We start from the raw sequence: 25676 nt of genomic DNA on the forward strand, positions 1-25676 counted from the left end.
ATATAAAGTCCTCCTCTCCTCCTCCTGATGATATAAAGTCCTCCTCTCCTCCTGATGATATAAAGTCCTCCTCTCCTCCTCCTGATGATATAAAGTCCTCCTCTCCTCCTCCTGGTGATATAAAGTCCTCCTCTCCTCCTCCTGATGATATAAAGTCCTCCTCTCCTCCTCCTGATGATATAAAGTCCTCCTCTCCTCCTCCTGATGATATAAAGTCCTCCTCTCCTCCTCCTGATGATATAAAGTCCTCCTCTCCTCCTGATGATATAAAGTCCTCCTCTCCTCCTCCTGATGATATAAAGTCCTCCTCTCCTCCTGATGATATAAAGTCAGGTGAAGTGTCGTCATCCACGAAACATTTCTGGAGCTTCACAGTAAAACAGAGTTTGAGTGTTCTGCTCTTCTGGTGTAATCCAACTGTCTAGAAGCTCCGAGATCCCAAATTGATTTTAAAAAACATTACTTGCACCCTTTTTTAATCTAAATCTCCACCTTGACTGCATATCAACGATGTAAATAAGGTCTTTCCAATCAGTTTGGGGTCTCTGGACTTCTGGAGGAGCTGCGCAGCCATGTTTGTTTGTTTGTTTGTTTGTTTGTTTCCTCTTGCCTCTTTTTCTTTAAATCAAAACGATCTGCGGTCGAGCTCGCGCACCCAAACACTTTGAGCTCAACAGCGACGGTGAAGACTTCAGCTTTTAAAAAGGTTGTAAAAGACGTCTTTTCTAAACAGTTTGGGCTCTCTGGAGATTACACCTGAGGAGTCTCCAGCTACTTCAGGTGTTCAGCAGAATGCTGCAACTCTGTTTTACTGTGAAGCTCCAGAAATGTTACGTTGACGAGACTTCACCTGACTTTGTATCATCAGGAGGAGGAGAGGTGATGACTGGATTTACATGTTGAGGTGAACTGTTCCTTTTTAAAACTACTGATAGAATGACTTACAATCCATTTATTACATGTTTAGTACCCCTCAAAGGCGACTTCAGGTGTTCCTGAGAATGTTGCACATAATAAAAACCACCTTTGGTCTTTACCTCGATGTCAGCTGTGATGTCTGTGACACTAACCGTCATCCAAACAGATATTTACAGCAAAGCAGCCGAGGAAGTGTGAGAACTGTGAACTGCATGTCTGTATTAAAGACCATCACTTCTTGATTTTTAAACAGGTTTCAGAGCCGGTTTCTGCAGCGCTGTGCTCTGCTCGGATGTTTTTTTTGTTTTTTATTTTGTGGCATTTTTAAATGGACTTCTGCTCAGGGGTTAAACTCGTACAAAAGACCCTCTCTGGAAAAACAAAGTATCTGAGATGCATGACCATAAACTCGAATGCTCCTTCTTCTATACCTCTGCTCGGTGATGTCGCTCTGTGGCTCTGTGGTTCGCTGTGTTTACAGTCGTCACAGCACGTGTCTCCCTGATTCCTCCGCTTTCTCCAGCCGAGTTGTAATTAAAATGGACGATCGCTTCTGTCGAGTAGTTGTTACCTCCTCAGCCTCCTCCTCAGTCCTCTAACTGCATCGTACTAGATCTGCACTGGAAGGTTCAGACCAAAGTCTGCACACCTGAGCTGATGATTATAAAGTCGACCTGTGGATTAGTTCTTGTTATTAGCTGTGTATTCTCTTCTGCTCTTGATTGATGCATTCAGAAACAAGTAAAAGAAAAATAAAATGGGAAGAAGTCTTTGTATCATACCGATGTGCATTTTGTACACTTTGTAAAAGGATCAAAAACTGAGATTCTCCCTGCAGCACATCTCAAACTCTCTGATTGGACGTCACATCTCTGAACTTGAATGTGGAGCGTTCTATAAAACACACGGCTCGGTTTTCATTTCGTCTGTCGCGTCGCCGGGCTGCAGACTTGGTAACTTTTTGAATGCCACAGCAGATCGTCTCCTCTGAAGTCGAATAACACTTGAAGGACTTGTTTTTTTTTTGTTTTGTTTTGTTTCTTTTTCTTTTGTCGTTGCACGAGTTGCACTACTGACAGAGTTGTACAAATATTCAACATGACCTGTACATGGATGAGTGCAATGCTCAATAAAGCTTGGTATACTTCTACCTCCGGCTGCTTTTATTTGTGGTACGGAGCTGCAACTTTTATAATTACACAACATTTTATAAACCGAGACAAATGATCCAACATGAGTTAACATTCGTCTCTGCTTGAGTTTCAAGTCTATACACATATTTATTGTATGTTTAATAAACTACAGGTTGACTGATTAGTGTCTCTTTTAAACTGATTGCAGATTAAATCAATTTAATGTGGCAAAACGTGTGAAAAGTGAAATTATAATGTAGCAGGAGTGGAAGCATTTGAGGTAAGTACAGTACTCGAGTAAATGTATTTAGTTACATTGCACCACTGTGTGTTTTTGTAGTATTGGAGCTGAAACACAAATATATCATTAAAAATAAAATCTTACGAAGCTTTTTTTTGTTGTTGTTCTGGTACTTTTACTTAAATACATAATCTGAGTGCTTCTTCCACCACTGATCAGGTTTTAATACATACTGTGAATCTGATTTATGTGTATTTTGTGTTATTTGTACACAAAAATCAAAACTTTTTCATATTTTCTGTTAAATGATGTGAAAACTTCTTCCACTGCTGCTTTTTTGTTGCCAGTTTCATCATGAAACTACATAAAATACACATATTTTTGTTTATTTTTTCAAAATAAAAGTTGATTTACTAAAACACACATATTGAGGTCGCCCTCTGTATCTGCACCTTTATTGTGGAGGGGGGTGGGGGGGTCGTCTGACACCACAGGGGCCCCCCAGGTCAGGACTCTGAGGGGGGGCAGGACTGGACCACAGCTCCCACCATGTGGCCTGATGGGACACAGTGAGGGTTTAACCTGCCTGCTGCTCATCTCAGTGGATCCTCCTGGTTTCTCCTGTTTTACTCTGTGTTTAATGTTAAAACTACAGATTCTCATGTGAAAGCAATGGATGCGCCCCCACAGACAAAGACAGGTATCTGCAAACTGCCTCCAGCTCCTTCTTCTTCTTCTTCTTTTTGTTCCTCTCAACACTTTGACACAAACAAAGACATTTTTTTTTTTTTTAAACTCATCCGGGTTAACGTGAGAAGTCTTCACCTCTGGTTACATTCAAACACGACTTTTAATTTTTTATTCTTTTTTTTAAAAACACCATGTTCTGACTTAAATGTGTCGTAAATGTATTTTTAATGCACACAAGGACACTTGAGCAACGTGAGGAGACAAAAGTCAAACGCGACATTTTGACTTTTTTTTCCAAACATTGTCTTTTTTTATTTAAAAGTGTTCCTTAAAGTCGACTTTTCCCGGCGAAACGCGTTAAAACCGCGTGTGTAATCCGTCTCTTTCTGCTGGAAATCACGTTTTTAATCGTGTTTTTAATTTTTTTTTCTTCCTTCTCCACAACATGATAACCCGCAATGGATAGTATCAGTGTTAGAAAGCATAGTGGGTGTCAATATAAAGTGACGGCCATATTTGCCGGTGCCGCTGTTGTAAACAAAAAGTGAGAGACAGACGCTTCACTGAATTTCGGGTCATTTTTATTTCTTTAATTTACAATGTCTTTGGGAATGTCTTATAAACCCAATGTCCATCAGCACATTCCGGGAACTTCTGGGAACCAGGGTAAGGAGAAAAAACGGGGGGAAATCAAAGTATCGGTCCGTTAAATCGAGTGTTAAATTCGGGGTCTCGGAGAATACCTGGAGAAAGACCGTGTCTGTAGTTTTTGTCCAGTTATATATATAGGGTCAGATCCTGGGAGCTAGGCTAATTCATATCCGCCATTATTACTAATGTAAAAGAGCGCCATCCGCGATATCAGTCGGCCGACAAACACGACCGGGATGTGAGACGAGACGGCGGCGGTTCGTAAAATGCGATTCTCCGTCGTCCCGGGTCCTGGTCCCGCCGGGTGGGAGCCGTTACACGGTGACAAAAATGTATCACTTGTGTCTTCTTGAGCCAGCCTTGTTCCGTTTCCTCCATGATGCTCCTCGGTCGGAGCTGCTGATTGATCTGCCTCTCAGTTTTTTTATGACTCTTCGAGGACATCTCGCGTCGGAGGGTGAATATTACAGCCGAACAAAGCAGCAGGGGAGCGGCGTGGAGGGGAGGACGAACCCCTCACCAGACTCCGTTCATTTTTATGGGAATTTAAGGGTTTTTAGCTAAAAGCGAAAACTTTTCTGTTGGGTTGACTCCAGTGTTGCCTTATTTTGGGGGCAACAACAACAAAAAAGTATATTGAAACTATTAATTGATTAGTCAGTAAAAAAAGAATGATAATGTGATTAAGTATTACAGCCAAACAAAACAGCAGGGGAGCAGAGTCAGGAGCACAAACCCCTCACCAGACTCTGTTCATTTCTATGGGAATTTAAGGGTTTTTAGCAAAAAGGGAAAACTTTTCTGTTTGGTTGACTCCAGTGTTGCCTTATTTTTGGGCCAACAAATGAAAAAAAAGATATTGAAACTATTTATTGATTAGCCGATAAAAAAACAAAAACAAAAGAACAATAATGTGTTTTGAGTTTGAGTATTACAGCTAAACAAAGCAGCAGGGGAGCAGAGTCAGGAGGAGGAATCGCTCACCAGACTCCGTTCATTTTTATGGGAATTTAAGGGTTTTTAGCAAAAAGAGAAAACTTTTCTGTTCGGTTGACTCCAGTGTTGCCTTAGTTTGGCGGCAACAACAACAAAAAAGTATATTGAAACTATTAATTGATTAGTCGGTAAAAAAAGAATGATAATGTGATTGAGTATTACAGTTGAACAAAGCAGCAGGGGAGCAGAGTCAGGAGGACAAAACCGTCACTAGAGTCCATTCATTTCTATGGGAATTTAAGGGTTTTAGCAAAAAGCGAAAACTTTTCTGTTTGGTTGACTCATTTTTGGGCCAACAAATAAAAATAAAAAATAAGATAAAGTATATTGAAACTATCAATTGATTTGTCGATTTAAAAAAAGACAATAATGTGTTTTAGTTTGAGTATTACAGTTGAACAAAGCAGCAGGGGAGCAGTGTGAGGAGAACAAACCCCTCACCAGACTCTGTTCATTTTTATAGGACTTAAGGGATTTTAGCAAAAAGAGAACACTTTTCTGTTAGGATGACTCCAGTGTTGCCTTATTTGTGGGCCAACAAAATATATATTTTTTAAAAAGTATATTGAAACTTAATTAATTTGTTGATTTAAAAAGTAATTTGTTTGAGTCTGAGTATTACAGCTAAATAAAGCATCAGGGGAGCAGTGTGAGGACAAAACCTGACCAGACTCCGTTCGTTTTATGGGGATTTAAAAATTTGCAACATCTTTAATCTAAAATTAACACTTTTCTGTTAGGATGACTCCAGTGTTGCCTTATTTTTTGGCCAACAAATGACAATATTGAAACTATTTGTTGATTAGTCGATAAAAAAAGAACAATAATGTGTTTTGAGTATTACAGTTGAACAAAGCAGCAGGGGAGCAGAGTGAGAACAAAACCCTCACCAGACTCTGTTCATTTTTATGGGAATTTAAAGGTTTTAACAAAAAGCGAAAACTTTTCTGTTAGGTTGACTCCAGTGTTGCTTTACTTTTTTGGGCCAACAAATTGAAAAATAGTATATTGAAACTATTAATTGATTAGTCGATAAAAAAAGAACAATAATGTGTTTGAGTTTGAGCATTACAGCTAAACAAAGCAGCAGGGGAGCAGAGTGACGTGGAGGGGAGGACAAATCCCTCACCAGACTCTGTTCATTTTTATGGGAATTTAAGGGTTTTAGCAAAAAGCAAAAACTTTTCTGTTAGGATGACTCCAACGTTGCCGTATTTTTGGGCCAACTATAAATCGATTACTTATAAAATAAAAGTATAAGAAAACTATGTGGAAGGACAAAGCCTCACCAAACTCTGTTCATTTTTATGCAGATTTAAAGTCTTTAGCAAGTTATTGATCAACTAGTCAATTTATCGTTTGAGTCGATTTATCAAGCAAAGGGCCATCCTGTTCTGGTTTGCAGTCTCTTATTTGTGAGGATTTACTCTTATTATTTTTCTAATTGTGTTTCTGAACAGTTGGAAGCCTCCAGTCTCCCTCAGCAGCTAACCTGGCCACGTTGCAGCAGTCCTACAGGCCGCTTCTGAGCGACTATGGACCTCCATCTCTGGGATTCTCACAGGTAACTGAACCTAATCTGATAACGACTAAACCACACAGGCACTCTATCAAACTTCTACCTGTTTTAAATGGAAACAAACAGACTTTTACCTGTAGTGGAGTATTTTCACAGTGTAGGATTCCTACTTTTTCTTCACTCAAAAATGAAAATTCAGTCATTATCTTCTCAGCTCCATGCTGATAGACAGTCAGGTGAAGTTTTGTAGTCTTCAAAACATTCACAGCAAAACAGCATTTCTGCTTCTCTTAAACAAAAGTAGATGGAGACTTTTAAACGTAAAAGAACAACTGGAAAAAGAAAATGACCTCTGACACGCGGTCAAGCTTGTTCACCCGACTTCATGCGTGCTAACAATTAGCTTATCGATTCGGGATCTCGGTGCTTCAGGAGACTTGTGCCGTGTTCCAGTATCCATACTTCCCGTACTTACTATACTTAGTTTGAGTACTTAGGGTGTTCCGATATTGATCGCGGCAAAAAGAAGTGTACTTAAAGGACCCGGATGTTGCCCTCATAACGGCAAAAACGTTGAGTGTGCCACGATGTTCACTTTACGCACTCGACAGCCGCCATCTTGTCTACGTAGCGGAAGAAGCAGAGCCAGGCAGAGGCGCTCAGCTCGGATTTTTTTTTTTTTTATAGCTACCAAGACAACAGCGCCTGCAGCGAAGCCATATTGCAGGATGTTAGGATTGTAATTGTTAAAAAGTAAAGCCGTAGATGTCTTATGTTCACCGTTCAAAGCGGGATGTTTTTCGCGGGTGACGAGCCGCGGCGGCTGTCGCGATCGTAATTTCCGGTAAGGGCTCCACAGAGTATTAGATTTGGAACAACACTCACCTGCTGAAATCTGTGTACTTAGTAAGTGTGGATAGTGTACTACGTTTAAGTGTACTCATGGAAGTATGAATATCGGAACACAGCTTTGGATCACATCGGACGAGCTGAATGGAGCCATTTAGTTTTTTCTTGGTTGTTTCTTTACTTTTAAAACAAGTCCCCAGCTACTTTATTTGTTGTTTTGCTGTGAAGCTCCAGAAATGTTTTGTGGACGATGAAACTTCACCTGACTTTCCGTCAGCATGGAGGGAGGAGAGGATGACTGAGTTTACATTTTTGGGTGAACTGTTCCTTTAACGAAAGAAACGGCTGCTGAGAAGTGATCAACATGAGTAGATTAAATGATGTGATTAAAAAAGTGTCTGTTCTCTCCTGCTTTTCTTTCTCTTTCAGATTGTTAACACATTAATATTTTCAGTCCTTATTGAAGGCTCCTCTCCTTCTTTTCTCACTGAATTATTATCCGGATTAAGAGTGGCTTCTGCCTTTAAAGTGCGCAGTGTGAAATGTGTTGCACCTGGCTTATCTTCCTCTGTTTGCTCGACCTTCAGGGCTCCTCTGGTAGTCAAGTGCCTCAGAACAAATATGCAGAGCTGCTGGCCATCATCGAAGAGCTCGGGAAGGAGATCAGGCCCACGTACGCTGGAAGTAAGAGTGCAATGGAGAGACTGAAAAGAGGTGAGCGTGGACCTTCACATGCAAGTGCAAACCATACAGCGTAGCTGTCGGCGATTCAGAGTTTGTTAATCTAAAGTGTATTTGCCTTTCTTCAAAGGAATAATCCACGCCAGAGGGTTGGTGCGCGAGTGCTTGGCTGAGACGGAGAGAAACGCGAGGTCCTAGCTGCGAGCCAACACTCCTCCCTGCAAGAAGAGCTAACAGCGTGTCTCATGAAACAAAATAAATAACTTGCATGGCATTTCCTTCGACGAGAGGAAGTAAATGAACAAAGGATGGATAAAGCGAGCTCCTAGAGAGAAAAAATAACACAATTCATGACTCCTGACGGTTCTGCAGGATCATTTAAATCATGTGTGGGTTATTGGAATTCAATTGAGAGGGTATCATGTGTTTTTATGCCCCACTTTTGGGATCTTAGTTTTCAACTTCATATTTAAAACATTGATTTATGCATGCGAACGGGCCCGCGGGTTAATCTTAGACAGTGCATGGCTTGTACAGGGGTAGATGGAGAAGACTTCTTCTTTTTGATAGTATTTGGTCTGTTTTTCAGACCCCTATAACACGCGTGACTGAGTGAGCGAGGGACAGAAATGTGCCAAATGCATCAGTTCATTCGTGTTAAGGTTGGTTTTGGTATTAAAAAAAGGAAAATGCTGTTACTTGCATCTTTGTATGTATTTATTACTCAGTGTAATAAATTGTATTTTCAATATAGTTGTCATTGTGTGATTTAGTGCATTTTAAACAATAAGTACGTGACAATAAGAAGTTAAGGAGACGGCAGGTTAGGGCTGCAAGATATGACCTTAAAAGAATATTGTGATATGTAATGTACAGTATTTATAATATCTGCAAAGTTCTGTTGGATCTGAGTGTGAGGGCCTGACCGGGCTGCACCAGCTCCTCAGGGCACGTCATCAGGACGGGTGGTTGTCTTTAGTCTGGACTCTGCAGACTGTTTTCAGTACCTGGATGATGTTTGCTGCAGGTGGGAACAGTCTCCTGGGAAGATGGCGTGTTAAAATGCTCAGTAATAACATCAGCTGAGGATGTTATCAGTCCCAGCAGCTTTATTCACATTCACACTTTACTTTTTAACTCGCAGCTCAACTACTGCTTGTGTTAACTGACAACGGTAGGGCCACATAAAGGAACAGTTCACTCCAAAAATGCCACAAAATAAACATCCGAGCAGAGCACAGAGCTGCAGAAACCGGCTCTGAAACCTGTTTAACAATCAAGAAGTGATGGTCTTTAATACGGACATGCAATCACAGTTCTCACACTTCCTCGGCTGCTTTGCTGTAAATATCTGTTTCCTCTCGTTTGGATGACGGTTAGTGTCACAGACATCACAGCTGACATCGAGGTAAAGACCAAAGGTGGTTTTTATTATGTGCAACATTCTCAGGAACACCTGAAGTCGCCTTTGAGGGGTACTAAACATGTAATAAATGGTCATTCTATCAGTAGTTTCAAAAAGGAACATTTCACCCCAATATGTAAATTCAGTCATTATCTTCTCTCTCCATGCTGATGGAAATTCAGGTTTCCTAGTCCACAAAACATTTCTGCAAAACAGTGTAGAAGTACTGAAGTAGCTGGAGACTTTTGAAAAACCACCACATGGAAAGCAAAAGCAAAAAAAAGCAAAAGCCTGAAAGTAAAGCAAAACGAAAAAGATACGCGTTCAAAAAAATCTATTTCAAGCAGAGCCACACAATATTTATATTTGAGAAACATCAACCAGACATGTTTTACATTTTATTAACCAGCACAAAACGCAAAATGCACAGAAGTCAGTAGGTAGGTGAGTGGAGTGATCCAGATGGGCTGTTTTATCACCCCCGGGCCCATAAACAGGTTATTCTGGTCCTGGTTTCGACAGGTGAAGCTCACTAGATCACTGTGCTTCAAGTCTAAGCACAATGTTATATAGATAGATAGATAGATAGATAGATAGATAGATAGATGAGAAACAAGTACAACTTTAAGGTGCCAAATTGTACACTAACATGCTACCTAGAATATAGCATTATAATGTTAACAGTAGTTTAGAATAAGGTGAAGAAGTTAGATTAACTACATGTGCATGTAAAGTGCTGTATATATAATATATGAGTGTAATAATAATTTAAAGTGTGTATACAGATGGTTGCCTTCAGGGTCTGGGGTACACACGGGACTGTAAAGATAAACAGCAGCTGGATCAGTAAAATAAATGTGATTAATAAAAACACAGGTGAGAGGTCTCAAAATAGCAACAGGTGAGATAAACTCATCTAAATCCGGAGGTAAAGATCCATAAACTGACTGCTGAGTGTTTCTCCTCTGTCAGCTTGTTGTGTCCCAGCAGATGTGTACGCCTCTTCCCCCCCGAACAGCCAATAGAATCACAGAGTGAAAGTGACGGCCAATCAGAGCTCCGTATTTTTGATCGGATTCCGACCAATGGCGGCGCGTTCTGCGGCCGTTACAGCAGCCAGAGATCACTGCAGTGCAGTAGCCAACCAGCAACCAGCTAGCCGACTTGTCTACTCACAGAGAAATATGGATGAAGCGATGATACAAGTCAACGGGTGGGTTAACTCTTTATTTAATGAAGGTTATCTGCGTCACTGTGTCTTCTGTAAAACTGTGTGTGTCCTTCCGTGTGTGTGTGTGTCATCATTTCACCCGCGCTGTCCAGCTTCTTCTCTGCGCTCTGCTTACAAACCTGTAATGTACCAACTTAGCGCAACTTAGCTAGCTAGCTAACCAATTCATTTCGCTTGCCAGTGGTAGTTGTAGCTAGCGTGTTAGCTGGATAACTTAGCCTAACTGAGCCAGCTGAGTTGACAGCCAACTTTAACGGTCTTGCCCGCCTGCAGCATCGGTACAGCGGGCAGACAGCGAAGCTAAAGCGGCTAATGTAGCTGTTATTGTTTAATTACACAATCGGCTGCATGGCTGTGGCTTAGACATCTGTTGGTGCTTTGTAGATTTTGTTATTTGCTAAGGTGTCAAAGTTAATTAGCCAGTCAGTCGAACCGAGCTCTCCCAGACAGGAAGCTACGGGTCCTGAAAGACAGAGATGTGGATGCTAATGAGTGACATTTACACGTTAGCTTGAGCATTTGTATTTTTGTTTTTGTTTATATTGTGTCAACACTTGCAGTTGTCAGGTCAGAGATATGACCTGGACTAAGACTGATGGCTGGTTCTGGGCTGTAACAGCTGTGTAATAAACATCTGGGTCCTTTCTATTATTGTGACAGTTGAGCAACAACTCAAACTGACTGTGTGTTTTTTTCTCACTTGTCTCACTTCCTCTTGTGTCCCCCCCCTCTCTTGGTTTCCAGCTGTCAGACTGACCCACGCTGCATGGGCCCATAAACATGTCCACAGATGACAGTATCTCTGAGGATGTGTCCAGCTCGGGGGCTCTGAGCCATTGCCATGCCAGTGCGGACGGGGATGGGGGCAAAGAGAGCGAGACCTCTCTGGTGTCCTCTGAGGGGACATCGGCCTCGGGGCTGGCCGTCTCAGAGGAGAGACACACAACCTCCCAAACAACAGGAGGCACTGTGCAATGCAGGCCCGTGGACATCACACCAGCATGCAACAAGATCAGGTGCAGTGTCAGTAAACGCTCGACTGAACACAGAACGTAAAAATACAGAGCAGAGATAAAATATGAAACAGTGGGCAATACACCAATCTTTTCTTAAGCCCTGTTCTCACAGGACTCGCCTTACCAGGAGACGTCATGTGACTTAGAAATTACAACCACATTTGCTTCTCCTGTGGTGTATTCACACAGGATATACTGTATTTTCTCATATTTCTGGACATTACCTCCTGGATATGATGCAGAGGCACCATGTAACATCAACTTTCAGTAGGGGAGTGTCTGTTCTTCAGCAGCCACATCAATAATATAGTTTTGGCCACTTTCTGCATATTATTCAAGCATTAATACACATTTGCAGCTTGTTTTGATCAAGTAAAATCTTCTTTGTGGCTGTACTGGAACATTACCTGTAATCGTCACTGTGCAGGTAATACTAGTCCCATGTGAACAGGCCTTTAAATGTTCTTCTTATCATTTAATAAAATGTATATGTGAGAGGTTCGATCTAAAGAATCACTGGGGATGCTGCAGAGTGTGTATTGTATCACAATGCAAAAAGTACTCTGCTTGTAATGATAAATAGTGTCTGATCTAGTTTTGTAAGGAGTCTCCTATTAACTCATTAGAAGCCTTGAATATGTATTTATTGTTGATATTAAAACTTAAACTGCTGGATACAAATTGCTTCCTAATTCACTGAGAGTCAATCAGTGTGTGTGTGACCCCGAGGCTCCGAGTTTCCACAAGAAGGGGTTAATCTAATAAGTTAACAGTAAAACAGTAAAAAAAAGTCTACAGTAAAATAAGAAATAGAATTTTTGAATTTACAAATTACGTACATGACAGAATTATTACTGACGTCTATTTCCCATGAAAAACTGTGTTGCAGTTTTCTGAATTTCCTTGAACTTAGACGGAAAAAAGATTCAAATGTTATTTCTTTATGTGGTAGAATATTTTGCAAGTCTAATCCAAAGAATCGTGCAAGTTGCAGGATGGTGTAGAAGGTCCATAAGAAGACAAAAATATATATATATTACCATCCATACAGTACAGTGTGTGATTTAATGTTGATTTATGATCTTAGGAGTCTGTGTCTGAGCACAGATGAAGCATTTGAACAAGGGAAGAGCCTCCCATTCATCAACCCAAGCTCCCTCGAGACCCTGCGGGCTTTGGTGCAGGAGATCCAGAGCAGCGGAGAAACGGACCCTGAGATCTGGAAGGATTGTGAGGTGGGAGATAATTACAGAGCATGAAAGACTGTAGCTGCTGTAGAAGTGTAGATGCACGCTGATGATGTTGGAAGTGGAGTCGGGGTTAACTGCTGTGGTAGTTGTTCTTGTGCGCTGCGTTTGGCAGCTGGCAGCCTCGTTTCTGAGCTGTCACTTCTATTTTTTGTGCGGATCACACCTGACAGACACACACACACACACACACACACACACACACACAGCAGCCCACTGCAGCTGATCTTTTCAGACGCAGGATGTGATTTGCAGAGAACAGACAACTGTGATGCTGCAACGCAAAGAGACTTCACTGCTAGTTCATCAAGCTGGAGGCCTTTTAGGTTAAACACCTGGGGAGAAACACTTTTCTCTGGTCATTATAATGCCTCTATTAAATTACTGCATAGTCACATCACTGGCAAATTATTGTACATCACTTTTGTGACCTCCCTGATTGGAGTTTTCACAGCTGCTGGATATTTGCACACAGGAAATTTGCAGGCAAATTCAGTTCAAGAAGAATGACGTCAGTGATGTACAATGTAATGCTTCAGATAAAAACCACAGACGTGCTTGCCTTGCCTGCTGGAAGTGGGAACAGGGCCAATAGGTGATCTTTAGTGGGTTGACCTGCATTACAAAACCTGTTTATACCCGCTAATTTTGGTGGAAAAGCAGCACTAGTCAGCTAATGAGACATCAGCACTATTGTGATTGTTTCATGCCTGTTATAAAGAAAAAGTACAATACACAACAGCAGAGAGTTCTCAGTACCCTCGGTTAGAAGTGTGCCTCTGATAAACCTCAGTTTGGAGGACCATGTAGCCCCAAAACTTCACCCCCTATCACATCAAGAATCAGGCCACAGTACACCTAGATGTGAACGTACCAAACGAAGGGCTAGGCTGAAGTGGTAGAGAAATGTTTCCTCACTGGAGAGTCTGCAAGACACACACACTCACAAAGCAGGATATTATATCACTATAGCAATTAACATATCCCCTCCAGACATGTTTTAAGGCACAAATATACTCTGCTTGGAATTATAATTTGTGTGTGACTCCACACTGAAAAATCCAGAATCTATGAATATGTAATTAATGTTGATTTTTAAACTTGAACTACTCGACACGCACAACTCCTAATTCACTGAAAATCCATTCATAGTGTGCTTTAAGTTTCCACCAGAAGGGGTTTAGTGAATACACAGTCTGTAGTTATACAATCAAATATGATTTTACCCATTTTAATAGTAAAAAAAAAGAAATCATCTTCTTGTGAGTGATGGTGGTTCATGACACCTTGTTTGCCTCTTCTTCCACAGGGCCGATGGCTGCATCTGTTTCAGCTGGTTGAGAAGCAATACCAAGAGCAAATACTCGCTCAGCAAGAACAATACCAGTGCCAAATACAGGTAAGCCTCGATTTAGTCGTGTCGTATCACGTGAGATGGGTAAAAATGTTTGTTTATCCTGTGTGCTTTTTTCCCCAGTTGATTCAGGATGAAATTAAGGCCCTGGTTCAGCTCCAGAACCGCCCGGCCAGCATCCAGCCGCACACCGAGTTCTCTCCGTTGACCAAAACAACCACGGACACAAAGGGTTATATCTTCCCCCTCCTCACCAGTGACTGCACACTCCCCAAAAATGTAGCCAGTGACAGCGACAGCCTGGCAGCCCCCGCCCACAACCCCTTTAGCTCCCCTTCACCTCCGCTCCACAGATCAGAGACCGCCAACCAGCAGGGGGAGGAGCGGGCGACCACGGTGCTCAGCAGCGGCTACGGGACTCTCTCTGCTTGGGATACCGCTCTGGAACCTGCCGGGTCTCCGGGGGAAGACGAGGATGGTGGTCAAGAGAGGGAGAAGCATCATTGGCCCTTGAACTTCCAGGAGGACACAGAGACAGCTGTGATTGGCTGTCAGCAGGATTTGTCCAATGAGAGGACTGTGGGAGTGGAGGAAGCTAACCTGTCATCGTACCAGCAGAGAACCTCTGGGTAAGTCTGAGTAGTTTATACAACACACCAACCACAACTCGTTATGCAAGAGCGTCAGCATTGATTCCAGGTACTCTGCAGCCGACATTACAAAGAGAAGTGACTCAACAGCACAGTAAATCAAATGCTAAACATTACTTTAAAAACTATCTGAACTGCAAACACTTTTACTTGTCATTTTAATTCATTATTGATGCATTTTTCGCTGTAAAATTTGACATATAGAAGTCCTGCACCTCTTTGGAAACAACACAATCATGGCGAGAAGTGTGTTAGAACTCAACACGGTCTTTTTTTGCAGTATAACGCAGCTTTAAGTCATAAAAAAGAAATACATTGATAAATAGAAGCTGCTAAACGCTCCAAGGTTGTCATCACCTGGACTCTACAGGTGTTTGTCTGCTGTTTGCTGCTGAGCAGGTAGTGTACAGTGGGTTCTTGGACGTAGAGACAGAAACATGATACCAAATTTTATAACACAATCTTGTTGCACCCAGATATCGCGATAGATGATTTTGATGTTTAGTCGTATGAATAGTATGAATAAATACAGCCCGAGAGGTTAATATGCTGTACACTTCCCTCACTTTGCATCAATACATACAACACTTATAAATAACACAAAAATACTAAATGAGAACTTTTAAATTTGAACTTTACAGGGTTCGTACGGGTGCTTGAAATCCTTGAAAGTGCTTGAATTTCAATGTTGTGTTTTCAAGGTCTGAAAAGTGCTTGGATTTTAGTTTAAGTGCTTGACATTATAACTCTGTGTCTTTTACAAAATTGGGATCAGACTGGATAATTAAGTTCTGAAGTTTTTGCTATTATAGAATATAATTTTAGATGTTTACAGCATAATACAATGTACATAATTGTGATAAAGAGTGAAGAAAAAAATCACAAGTATATATATTCCTTTAGATACGTATTTTACCCCAGCAGTAAGGTGCTGGAAAATCTTAAAAATTACCCTTAAAAGTGCTTGAAAAGTGCTTGAATTTGACCTTGAATAATGTGTACGAACCCTGACTTTAGTACAAAGAATGAATTGCAAATTGTCACTGGTTCCCTTCCTTTATACTCGATATTCATGATTGTCTAAAATTGGCCCAAGCCTTCTATAAATGTCAATTATTTAATTCCCTTGGTAGCCAACTGTAGTACAATATCATCTGTACTGTTTTTCATTGATCCATGTTGTACTTTGCAACACAACATTCTGATTGTTTTTGATCTGTTATTTAAAAATGTCTTTAGTTTTCCCTGCAGAAACCCTTTTAAGACCTCTTTTTTTCTGATAAATGATATTTCTACTCATCCTGCCTGGTTCTGTTGGCAGCACCAGCCAGCTGTTGACCTCGTGGGCCCAGAGGCAGAAACTCAGGCCCAAGAAGAGCAAAGCAGGACAAGCTTCACCCCAAATCCCCGAGTACCCGGAGCAGCCACGCAGCCTCAGAGAGCCCCACAAACAGAACCCTCTGGAGAGCTCAGACGACCAGGACCAGGTACGTATCACCACGAGCATAACATAAGATTTTGTAGGGATTATAAAATGACTTTATCGCTGCCCTTCGTGCAGAGTGTGTTTGTTTTCAGTGTGTGTGTCTGTTGTGGTCGTCCTGATTACATTCCCTCTGCTGCATCTAATCCAGTCATCTCTATTGGGTTTCAGCAGCGAGCAGCCGGGCCGTCGTCCAGCTCGTTTCCCCTGAGGAGGAGCGACAGCCTGATGTCTGAGGCTTCAGGTAACAACTCACTGACTCAGACAAAACACACAGCAGCAACACTTTGACCTGTGTGAAGAGATCACTGTGATAAAACAAACATTGCAGGGTGTTACAGTTTCTTATAGAAGATGAAGCTCTGCTGCAGTTAACACACGTGACAGTGAGATGGCACTGTTGTACCAAAGAGGGATGTTACATGAGGAAATGGAATCATATCTCTTCCTTTTTTTACTTCCTAATTAAGCTACAGATGTTTGACTTTTTGCTAGTTATACTTTATAAACATCAGCTATGTTGGTCGTCACCTGAAGTCTGTGACTACAGAGCAAAAGTTTTATAGGGAAACAATATTTCATGTGACTAAATATGTTTTTTTTTTATTCTTACAGCTTTTTAAAAGTGCTAAGTCTGGTAGATCAGTCAGTTGTCTGTCTATGAAGGACAAAAACCAGTAATGTTTCTGATTCTTTCCTTCTTACTGAAGACAGCTCACAGATATATAGTTTAATTTATTAAATCAAATCTCATTAATTTCCTCTAACAGCTGCTCACTGTAGATTTTATTAAATGTTGCTCCAACAGGAAGAAATGGTGCATTTGTTGGCGACTATTATCAGCGGCGGATTAATCCACATTTGGTGCTGTAGTGAGTATTTGTGGCAGCAGGACGGTGTGTGTGAGACCGAGTCTGTGTGAAGTACAGTGTTGTGTTGATGGTAATGAAAGTACAACAGTGTGGCTCAGTTGTTGACAAAAGAAATATATAGATTATCACCAGACTTTTCTTTAAAACTGACTGTATGAAGGTGGCCATCACTGCCAGAAATATCCACAGCGTGTCATTTTAAACTCCTGTACAGACGAGTCGATGAACCAGCTGATCACCACTTTCTTCTCTCTGTTTCAGGCCTCACTTATTGGCGTCTGAATGAGACGGAACTGTATCATCCTCTGCCGGACAGCTTCGACAGTGGCGCTTACCTCCTCCTGCAAGAGGCATCCATGAGTCTTGTGAGTAATAACACCTGAACCTGAATCCTCATCAGGACAGACGTGTTTCTGTGACGTTATCATGCTGTTAAAATCTTAAATCTTTGCAACCGTAGTAGGGAATAAGACATGAAATGTATCAATGAAACTATATAATAAAGCTGTGGATTCCAGATTCCCACTTTCGTAATTCCACTACATGTTCTCGAGTAGAAATAAACACCGTGACACCACCTTCTACCTGTGCACATTCATATTTGAGGTGATTACCTGATGCTAATCAGAGGTGACTGGTGTCTCTTCTCCGTCTCTTGCAGCCTTGTTCTCAGGAGCCTCGGCTGTCTCTCAAAGAGATTTATCAGAACAAGCAAAGAACAGACTACAAACGCTCAGACTGGGAAGGCTCGCTCACATCCAGTCCTTTGTCACCACAGGTATGTCACGTTATCATCATCAGTGATCCCCCGATAATTACTCTCACTTGTAATTGTTCCAGAATAAGAAATACACAAAGTTGAGGTATCAGAATTGGTATTGGGAAGAAAACGCAGAACATCTCTTCTCTCCCTCTCTGGGCTGTAGGTGCTGACGTTGGACCCAGCAGCCAGCCAGCGGCAGTCGGATCGAACCTCCGGCTTCACATCCCCCTCTCACTTCAGCAGCCCCTCATTCGCCGCTCAGCCCCACCTCTACCCCAGAGTAGGGACCCCCGTGACCCCCGACAGCATGGTGGAGTGCAGTCCCAACCCTGGAGATACGGACTGTGATAGCTCCAGCGTCTCAGCTGCCGGTCCTTCTCCCTCTAAGGTGCAAAGCATGTGGGTATCCCAGGCAGTCCAGTCTACCTCCCATGACAAGCCCCAGCCGTCTTCCCACAAATCCAGCCAGCATCGCAGAGCCAGTGCCCCCTTAGCCAGCGAGGAGGAGGGCAGTCACACCCACACCAGCACCCTGAAGCCTTGTTCAGCCTCTGGTGCCACCCTGCGGCCTGCAGCCAGTCAGCACATGGAGAGAGCTTCATCACTGGAGGATCCTGTCGTCCTTTCTCTGTGAGTCTGACACACACAGGCTGCAGCACTCGTTCACACTGGGATGCTCATACTCGATTTAAAATAACTTTATATATTTACACACACTTACAAAGTTCTATAAGGAAGAAGAAAGTGAAAAAAAACATTTACATTTACAAAAACTAGTGACAGACATAAAATTAAACACTATGTTTCAGGGATGAATACTTGATTGCATCTTAATAACGTTGTTGAGTTGTTTACGTTTCTGTTGCAGGGTTCCTCATCTGGATCTACGTGAGCCGACAGAAGTCGTCCACTTTAAACGGTTTCTTCTTCTTTTTCTTTCTCCTCAGACTGAGGCAGAACCTGAGAGAGAAACACTCTCGACACGTGGCTGATCTGAAAGCTTATTATGAGTCTGAGATTCAAATGCTGAGAGACAAACTGAAGCTCAGAGATCTGCCCCAGGATTTAGAGAAGAGCAACCAGGCGCTCACAAAGAGGTGAGTATTACTTTACATTTATACTTTAAAGTCTGAGTTAATGGGCTTGAAGTTATAGAATATGGTCAAGCAAAATAAGGGATTAATAAGTGCTTTATGATGACTAGTAAAGTGCAAATATGCTGCTAAAATGTATGTTTATACTCAACCAGTTAAAAGTTAATATGTTGACTTAATCTGAAGTGTTTTCATTTGTTGTTTTTTTGGGTGAAAAGTTGGAAATTCAAGAAAAACAGACGATTTCTTCTGAAGTCTTGAACTTCTTAGTGTGACCAAGTTTTGAGATGCCGGCACATTTCACCGTCATGACATTATACTTCAGTTTAGACTCATTCTTTTCCTTTCTATCGTGATTTTCTGTTAATCCGCAGGTGCAAACACCTGGAGAAAGCTCTGGCTGAGGCCAACAGTCGTGTTCAAGAACTCGAGGCAGCAAACAGCTCGCTGGAGAAAAAACTGGTAACATTTCTCAAAATCTGTTTCGTTTTTTGTACTACATATTTTCATTAGTTGCTTGTTTTAATCAGCCTCTTTTATGCTTGTTTGTATGTAATGATTTAAAATATTATTATTTACAAAAATATGATAAATATGACACACAGCTTTCAAGCTTTAAATCCCTAAAATTCTTCCCGTCCTGAATCTCGATGTAACTTTCCATTGTTAGGCAGAATGGCCGGAGCGATACGCCGCAGCCGGTGCTACCGTGAAGTCTTTGCAGCAGCGACTAGAAGAGAGCAAACGCTCGGGCAAAGAGAAGGACGCTCTAACGGCGCGCTTGAAGAAAAACGTCCGGCAGCTGGAGGAGTCGGCGCAGAAAGCCTGCAGGGAGGCCGACGAGAAGGAGGCGAGGAGGGAGAGGGAGTACAAGATGCTGCAGGATGTGAGTGAAAATATAAGTCTTTTATCTCTGACCTCTAAAATTCCACTTTTCACTGGGACCTTGATGAAAACTATTGCTGTAAGTGTGATAAAGAAAGTGAATGAGTGAGTGAGAAAGAGTTCTATCTGTGCATCTGTTTTACATTTTACAACACTGATAATGATGAAGGTCTCTGTTTTGTGTCTGCAGCTGCTCAGAGAATATGACTCTCTGATGAAGGAGCACGAGGGAATGAAGGTGATAGATCTTTTACTGGAACTGAAACATGATATTCTGGTTATTTGATTAGATTGAAACATGTTGAACCTCTCAGTTCAATGTTTTAACAATTGTTGTACCTGCAGAACAACCTGGTGTCAACAGAGAACAAACTTCTGGATGCCAACGATCACATTTCAGAACTGAAGAGGTGAGTGGATCGGCTGTAGAGTATAACTGGCACTAACTGACGCCTGTGACATCCCTATCAATACTTTGTCTCTCTGTTGAGACCACGTGACCATGTTTGTCTCCGTGTCCTCAGAGTCGCCTCCAAGCTGGAGTCTCAGGTGAAGCAGCTGGAGCACGAGAACCAGGCCAGGGCCCGTTACGCTTCCCACAGTAACACACAACCGTCTGGCGCTGGGTAAGATCCTGAACGTCTCATAATCTGTCTTTCATATCTACAGTAGGCGTTAAAGGCTGATGAAAGCAGACGGAAGCATGCAAATACTCCTGGCTGAGAGGCTAGCTGAATAAGCTAACAGAGCTAGCTGAAGTTACAGCTCAGCCTCTCATCCAGGAGTAGATGCACACTTCCTTCTGAAACTTTTCACAACAAGGTTTCTGGATTTATTTTGAACACCGAGTTATGATTTCTGGGAAGAGACTGCTGTTGAGATTTTCACATTGATTCTTTTAGCTTTGAGCAACACAAGCAGCAAAAGAAAGAAAAGAAACTGTAGCTGCTTTAATGATAAAACTAAATCTGTTAACAATAGATTAAAAACCTGACTGATGCTTTAATGTAAATTCCCTCTGAACACGTCCACAGTCTTTACCACCATCCTGACCTGCTGCTGTCACCCAGCAAGTGTAAGGCAGAGCCAGACGTCACCCGCAGGAAGTCACCCTGTCCTCCCTCTGATCAGCTCAACGGCGGCAGAAAGTCACCTTTCCTTCAAACTAACCAATCAAGTGTCCACAAGAAGTCACATTCTCCAATAACTGATCAGTCATCAGGAGCTGGAAGCTCTGTGGACACGTCTCCAGCCGGTGGCAGCTGGAGGTCGGTTTCTTATTGTTGTCGATCATCTTCTCAAACACAGTTAGTGAAGATTTTAGGCGGTTTAATGAGATCTCTTTCTGCAGGTGTGCGTCTCCTCCTGAGTGTGAACAGTCTCTGCCTCAGCCCAGACACCAGGAGCAGAGCGGCGGGCAGTGGGAGGCCGGTCGTAGAGAGGCGTCCTGTTCCCTGACGCCCATGATGAGGGCCCTGATAGAGCTGGAGGAGACCAGAGCCACGGAGAGCCGGGCCCCCTGTAAGACCCCCACCCACATCAATCACCTTACCGACTGATTACTTGAGATCACTTTAAATAATCATAGTTATATATCTTTGTGAGTTAGTTATAGGCTGATCCAACACCTTAATCAGGAACATCTTTGTGTGATCTTTCCCTGCAGGGGTCGGCATTCAGAGGACCACAGTCGGGTTTGTGGAGCGGAGACACAAAGACGTGATTCAGGAGCGGGCCGGGCCTCAGAACGTGGACAGGGAGGTGGTCAAACCCGGAGGAGTCGTGGTCAGAGCTGAGCAAGGAGGCGCCAAAAGCCTCAGTGGAGCGGCGCTGCTGAGAGCTCAGAGGAGTTTGTCTCCGGAGGGCCACAGATCGTCATCTCTGCCTCCTCCAGCCCATCGAAACATTCCCCCAACGACACCCAGTACGTGTTCTGCCGGGCCTCACACTCACCTCACAGCCTGCCACTCTTTTCTCTTTGTCAAAATGGACTGACGAAGCAAATCAGTTCAAATGAAGGACTAACAATAGACAGATGTTTTACATGCTGTACTTGCTCTTACATATAAATATTAAAACAAACATTTAGCCAAATAGCTTCACAGTTTCAAGCTTTGATTGTTTAGGAGCAAAGCTGATTACCGAACCTCAAAACTGTTCATATCAAATTTGACACGAACCCAAAAAAAACCTTTTAACAAAAGCAATTAAATCTTTCTTAATTTTGTGGATCACTGAAAATTCTCTGGAGAGTTCAGTTTTTAATTAATGTTATCTGGGTGTATCAAAGTTTTAATTAACAGCGTGCTTTTGTCTTCCATCCAGCAAAGAGAGAAACGTTGCTCATGCCTCTGTCTGCCAAGTCGAGTCCTAAACGCTGCCCCACGGAGAACTACTCCACCGCTTTTGGCCGCATGATGCCACGAGAGGAACACCTGGTGAAAAGGTGAGAAACACACAACATCTCCAGCCAAGTGTGCTTTACAGCAATAGCTGGGTATTTTGAGAAATACGGTTACTCATTTTTTTCCAAAGAGTTTGAAACTAATCTCATGTCTGAGCGTTGAGCGTCGAGCTAAAATCGATTAAGATTATTTTAGCTTAGCATAAACATCATCTCTGTACAAGCAGAAAGAGAAGTCAGTATAATAGTTACACACACGACCAACTGGAGGTTCTACTTTACTGTATAAAACAAACAATAAGATCCGGTTTTGTTTCTGTCTGCAGGTTTGATGGACACGGCGATCAGAGGCGTCATTCATTCCACAACAGCAGCAGTCCCAGGAAGAGACTCCAGTATACGTCAGCAGACAGAGAAGATGGTAAGACTGAATATTCACGCTCCAAATTATCTTTTAAAATCTTACGGATGTTTTTCTTCTCGGCCCAAACAGATTTATTTTTCACCCTAATTACAGTGAACACCAAGAGCTCTGTTTAATGGTTGGAGCAAAGTGGAGCGATATTTCATTCTGTTTAAATATCAATCATCAAACATGACTGATAAAAAGTCTAAATACAACCCCTCTGAGCCGTGTGGCTTCCCCACGGATTCCAACGGGACCGTCCACAGCTGTTCTGTACAACGCTGTTGTTTCCACCGTCTGCATCACGGCACGTCTCAGCAGTCTATTCTCGACAGAAGCAGACTGCAGCCACGTCAGTCTGAACAAACTGAGCCAGACAGGAAGTCAGACAGGAAAGGCTTAGTACATCCAGGCAGTTTTCAGAATAAAACACTGTACAACAGAAATATCAGAAATATTAACAATAAACTCACCTCAAACAGACTTTAACAAAACGATTTGACAACGTAGCCTCAACCACAGTGGAAGCACAAAAGTCAAGGAGAAATTATGGAACAAACAAACAAGCAAATCAACAACATCAGGCAGGAACGACGCTCCGCCTCTGAAACCCTGAAAACAGCGTGAGACACAAAGGTCTCCTCTGCACCGATTAACCAGCATAATGGAGTTGGACGAGCCCTAATCGACTTGTGCTGTGAACTAATACTATTAATGCCATTCGTTTTGTTTCATTTTGAGATGATACTTTACTGTGTGTTTAATTTTGAGGTCACAGTAGGTGGTGGTGTTTTACTGGAGTGTATTAAAAGGTTTCTTTTGAAGCAACATAATCTGATTCTCTCTCTTCGTCTCCCTCAGACCTCCAGCAGTCAGAGAGCTCCGGCAGCGTGAAGCCGTCTGAGGGAAACTTCCAGCTGGGCTGGGAGGAGCAGGGAGCCGGTCCTGGATCCAGCCTGCGGGACTCCTTGGAGGACTCGGCTCCACTTTACCTGGACAGACTCCATTCGCTGGCTGAGGCCGAGAAACTGTTTGATGAGCTGACGCAGGAGAAACTGCAGGTAAGACGAGCTCACTATCAGCTCGTCACATCGCACGCGGCTTTTGTTTCCACTCAGACAGTTTTAATTAACTCGGCACAGGAAGTTTACTGACAGAGCTCCGTGTTGTTCAGTTGGAAGAGGCTCGTATCTCTGACACGCAGAACTGTAATCCCACGTGACCTCTGATGTAACACACAATTCACTGTTGTCGTCACGAATAACTTCTATTTTTAGGAAGTACACACACACGCACACACCATGTTCAGGTTGTTTCATCAATATAATTATTTGTGTGTGTGTGTGTGTGTGTGTGTGTGTGTGTGTGTGTGTGTGTGTGTGTGGCAGATCGAGGCAGCTTTGAGCCGGATGCCTGGAGCAGGTGGTAGAGTGAGTCTACAGACCAGGTTAGACGAGGTAAGACTTTGGATATTGATCATGTTCATATGAATGTATTAATGTTTTTTTCTGAGAACACCAGACAGATTAAAACAACCAAATTAGACGTAGAAACAGTTTGGTGCCGGAGCTGACGGATGTATTTTCAGTCACACAAAAACACGTACAAGAGAAATGAGGAGAGAGTGTCTGCGGCGTCTTTCTTGTGCGGCTCCTCCGATCACTTCTGGTTGAAACTCATTTGACTTTTCAGAAAGGCGACGGTGATGCCACGCTACACTTTTTCTCGTAAGAAGCCATCACGTCATGTACCCACATGGTCGTCTGATAGCTGGCGCCGTGACAGCGGGGACGTCACTGTTGTTGAGCTCATCCTCCGTTTGGTGCTCGTGGTATAAAAAATGTCAAATAGTAAAAATTGGTTGTGTTGTTGTCAGAGAGACTAAACCCACGTGCATCGTTTATTCTCTCTGTGCACCAACGATTAATCAGCCAGTGTTTTTATGCATCCTCTCAGCCAAATATGGTCACTTTTAGCTCCTGAAAAACAAGATGGCGACCGATATAATGCCAGACTTGAAACTTCGAAACACCCACAAACCAGCGAGTGGTTTGACACAAAGTGGTGGACAGACTGACAGTTGATGGTGTCACTAAAAAACACATCCTGTGTTCATATTTACTAATCTAGAACCAGAAGCTTGCAAACATTTATAACACTTCCACTGATTTGACTTCCTGCTCCTCCTCCGTCCTCAGGTGGCCTTAGAGAATCGTCTGGAGAGAGTGAACCGTGAGCTGGGATCCATCCGCATGACTCTGAAGAGGTTCCACGTCCTCCGCTCCTCTGCCAACATATAGCAATGTCTGTCTTTTTACATTTACAGTGTGGATGCTACAACTTAGTGTCTCTCTGGTGTGTTTTATACACTGCACTGATTGTCCTCCAGTCTCTCTCTCCGTGCCATACGTCCACCTGTACAGAACCCACACCGCATCTTTTTTAATACATACTGCTTATTACTCGGGGATATTTTTTATATGTCTTGAAAGATATTGCAATTTTTGGAGTATATATTTTTAGTAACGCACAGATTTGTAAAGTCGTTTACTTTTTTAGTCACAGAAATATTACTATGATGTGTTTTTTCTCGCCATGTTCAGGTGTGGATTTTTAAAATCAGCCACGTTTCCGTGTAAACGTGGACGATCAAGAAGACTTCTCCAGCACAGACATCCATCCACTTTGGGATCTAAAACTGCCATTTTTTGTTCATGTGTTTATGAATATTTTTACATGATTTTTTTCCATTTTCATGACCTAAAATGTATTTATTCAATGTTTTTGTACGCCAGATTTGTTATTTTATGATAGAAGTAGATTATTTCTCTTTGCTTTGGGCCAAATGTATCAAACTTGAAGGAAAATGTTTGTTTACTTGAATCGAATCGCCTTTTTTTCTTCGTTTACTTTCCATCGCTGCTCGTCACTTTGTTTCGCTTTGCGTTTTGAAGGCGCCACAGGACTGGAGGGAGCCTCCGGATCAAAAACCACTTGTAAAATCCAAACCAGCACACTTCTTCAGTCGACACATTTCCACGCAGCCGCTCGTTTTCTCCTTCAGCGATTGCTCGTGCATGGATTTTCTTGCACCGCTTCCTTTTGGCCATACAGTTTTCCTACCTGACGTGAACTTCACTGGAACTATAATGTTGTTGTTGCACAATAAATGAAGCTTTTTTTGATAA

The 25676-nt window shown here is 42.4% G+C and overlaps 2 protein-coding genes across 6 annotated transcripts; both read left to right on the forward strand.

The window, feature by feature from the left end:
* The first annotated feature begins 2818 nt into the window (after positions 1-2818).
* Positions 2819-8424, forward strand: cdk2ap1 (cyclin dependent kinase 2 associated protein 1). 3 transcript variants are annotated; one of them, XM_030435661.1, is made up of 4 exons: positions 2819-2992; positions 6090-6193; positions 7585-7711; positions 7809-8424. In XM_030435661.1, exons 1-4 carry the CDS (start codon positions 2965-2967, stop codon positions 7874-7876), a joined length of 327 nt encoding a protein of 108 aa, XP_030291521.1. In that variant the 5' UTR covers positions 2819-2964; the 3' UTR covers positions 7877-8424. The 3 variants fall into 3 exon arrangements, with proteins under 3 accessions (XP_030291521.1, XP_030291519.1, XP_030291518.1); XM_030435659.1 differs by lacking the exon at positions 2819-2992 and adding an exon at positions 3442-3648; XM_030435658.1 differs by lacking the exon at positions 2819-2992 and adding an exon at positions 3701-4090.
* Positions 8425-10144: 1720 nt separating this feature from the next.
* mphosph9 (M-phase phosphoprotein 9) lies at positions 10145-25676 on the forward strand. 3 transcript variants are annotated; one of them, XM_030435655.1, is made up of 24 exons: positions 10145-10296; positions 11059-11330; positions 12418-12565; positions 13887-13976; positions 14055-14560; positions 15903-16068; positions 16236-16308; positions 17198-17301; positions 17598-17714; positions 17863-18329; positions 18647-18796; positions 19168-19255; positions 19464-19679; positions 19869-19916; positions 20024-20088; positions 20203-20304; positions 20713-20946; positions 21030-21199; positions 21345-21602; positions 22004-22124; positions 22409-22503; positions 23350-23549; positions 23877-23945; positions 24687-25676. In XM_030435655.1, the coding sequence occupies exons 2-24, from the start codon at positions 11095-11097 to the stop codon at positions 24786-24788; spliced, it is 3825 nt and encodes a 1274-aa protein (XP_030291515.1). In that variant the 5' UTR covers positions 10145-10296; positions 11059-11094; the 3' UTR covers positions 24789-25676. The 3 variants fall into 3 exon arrangements, with proteins under 3 accessions (XP_030291515.1, XP_030291516.1, XP_030291517.1); XM_030435656.1 differs by having other exon boundaries at positions 16239-16308; XM_030435657.1 differs by having other exon boundaries at positions 15909-16068.

The sequence above is a fragment of the Sparus aurata genome, chromosome 12 (genome assembly GCF_900880675.1).
Source record: "Sparus aurata chromosome 12, fSpaAur1.1, whole genome shotgun sequence".
Taxonomy (NCBI): Eukaryota; Metazoa; Chordata; class Actinopteri; order Spariformes; family Sparidae; genus Sparus; species Sparus aurata.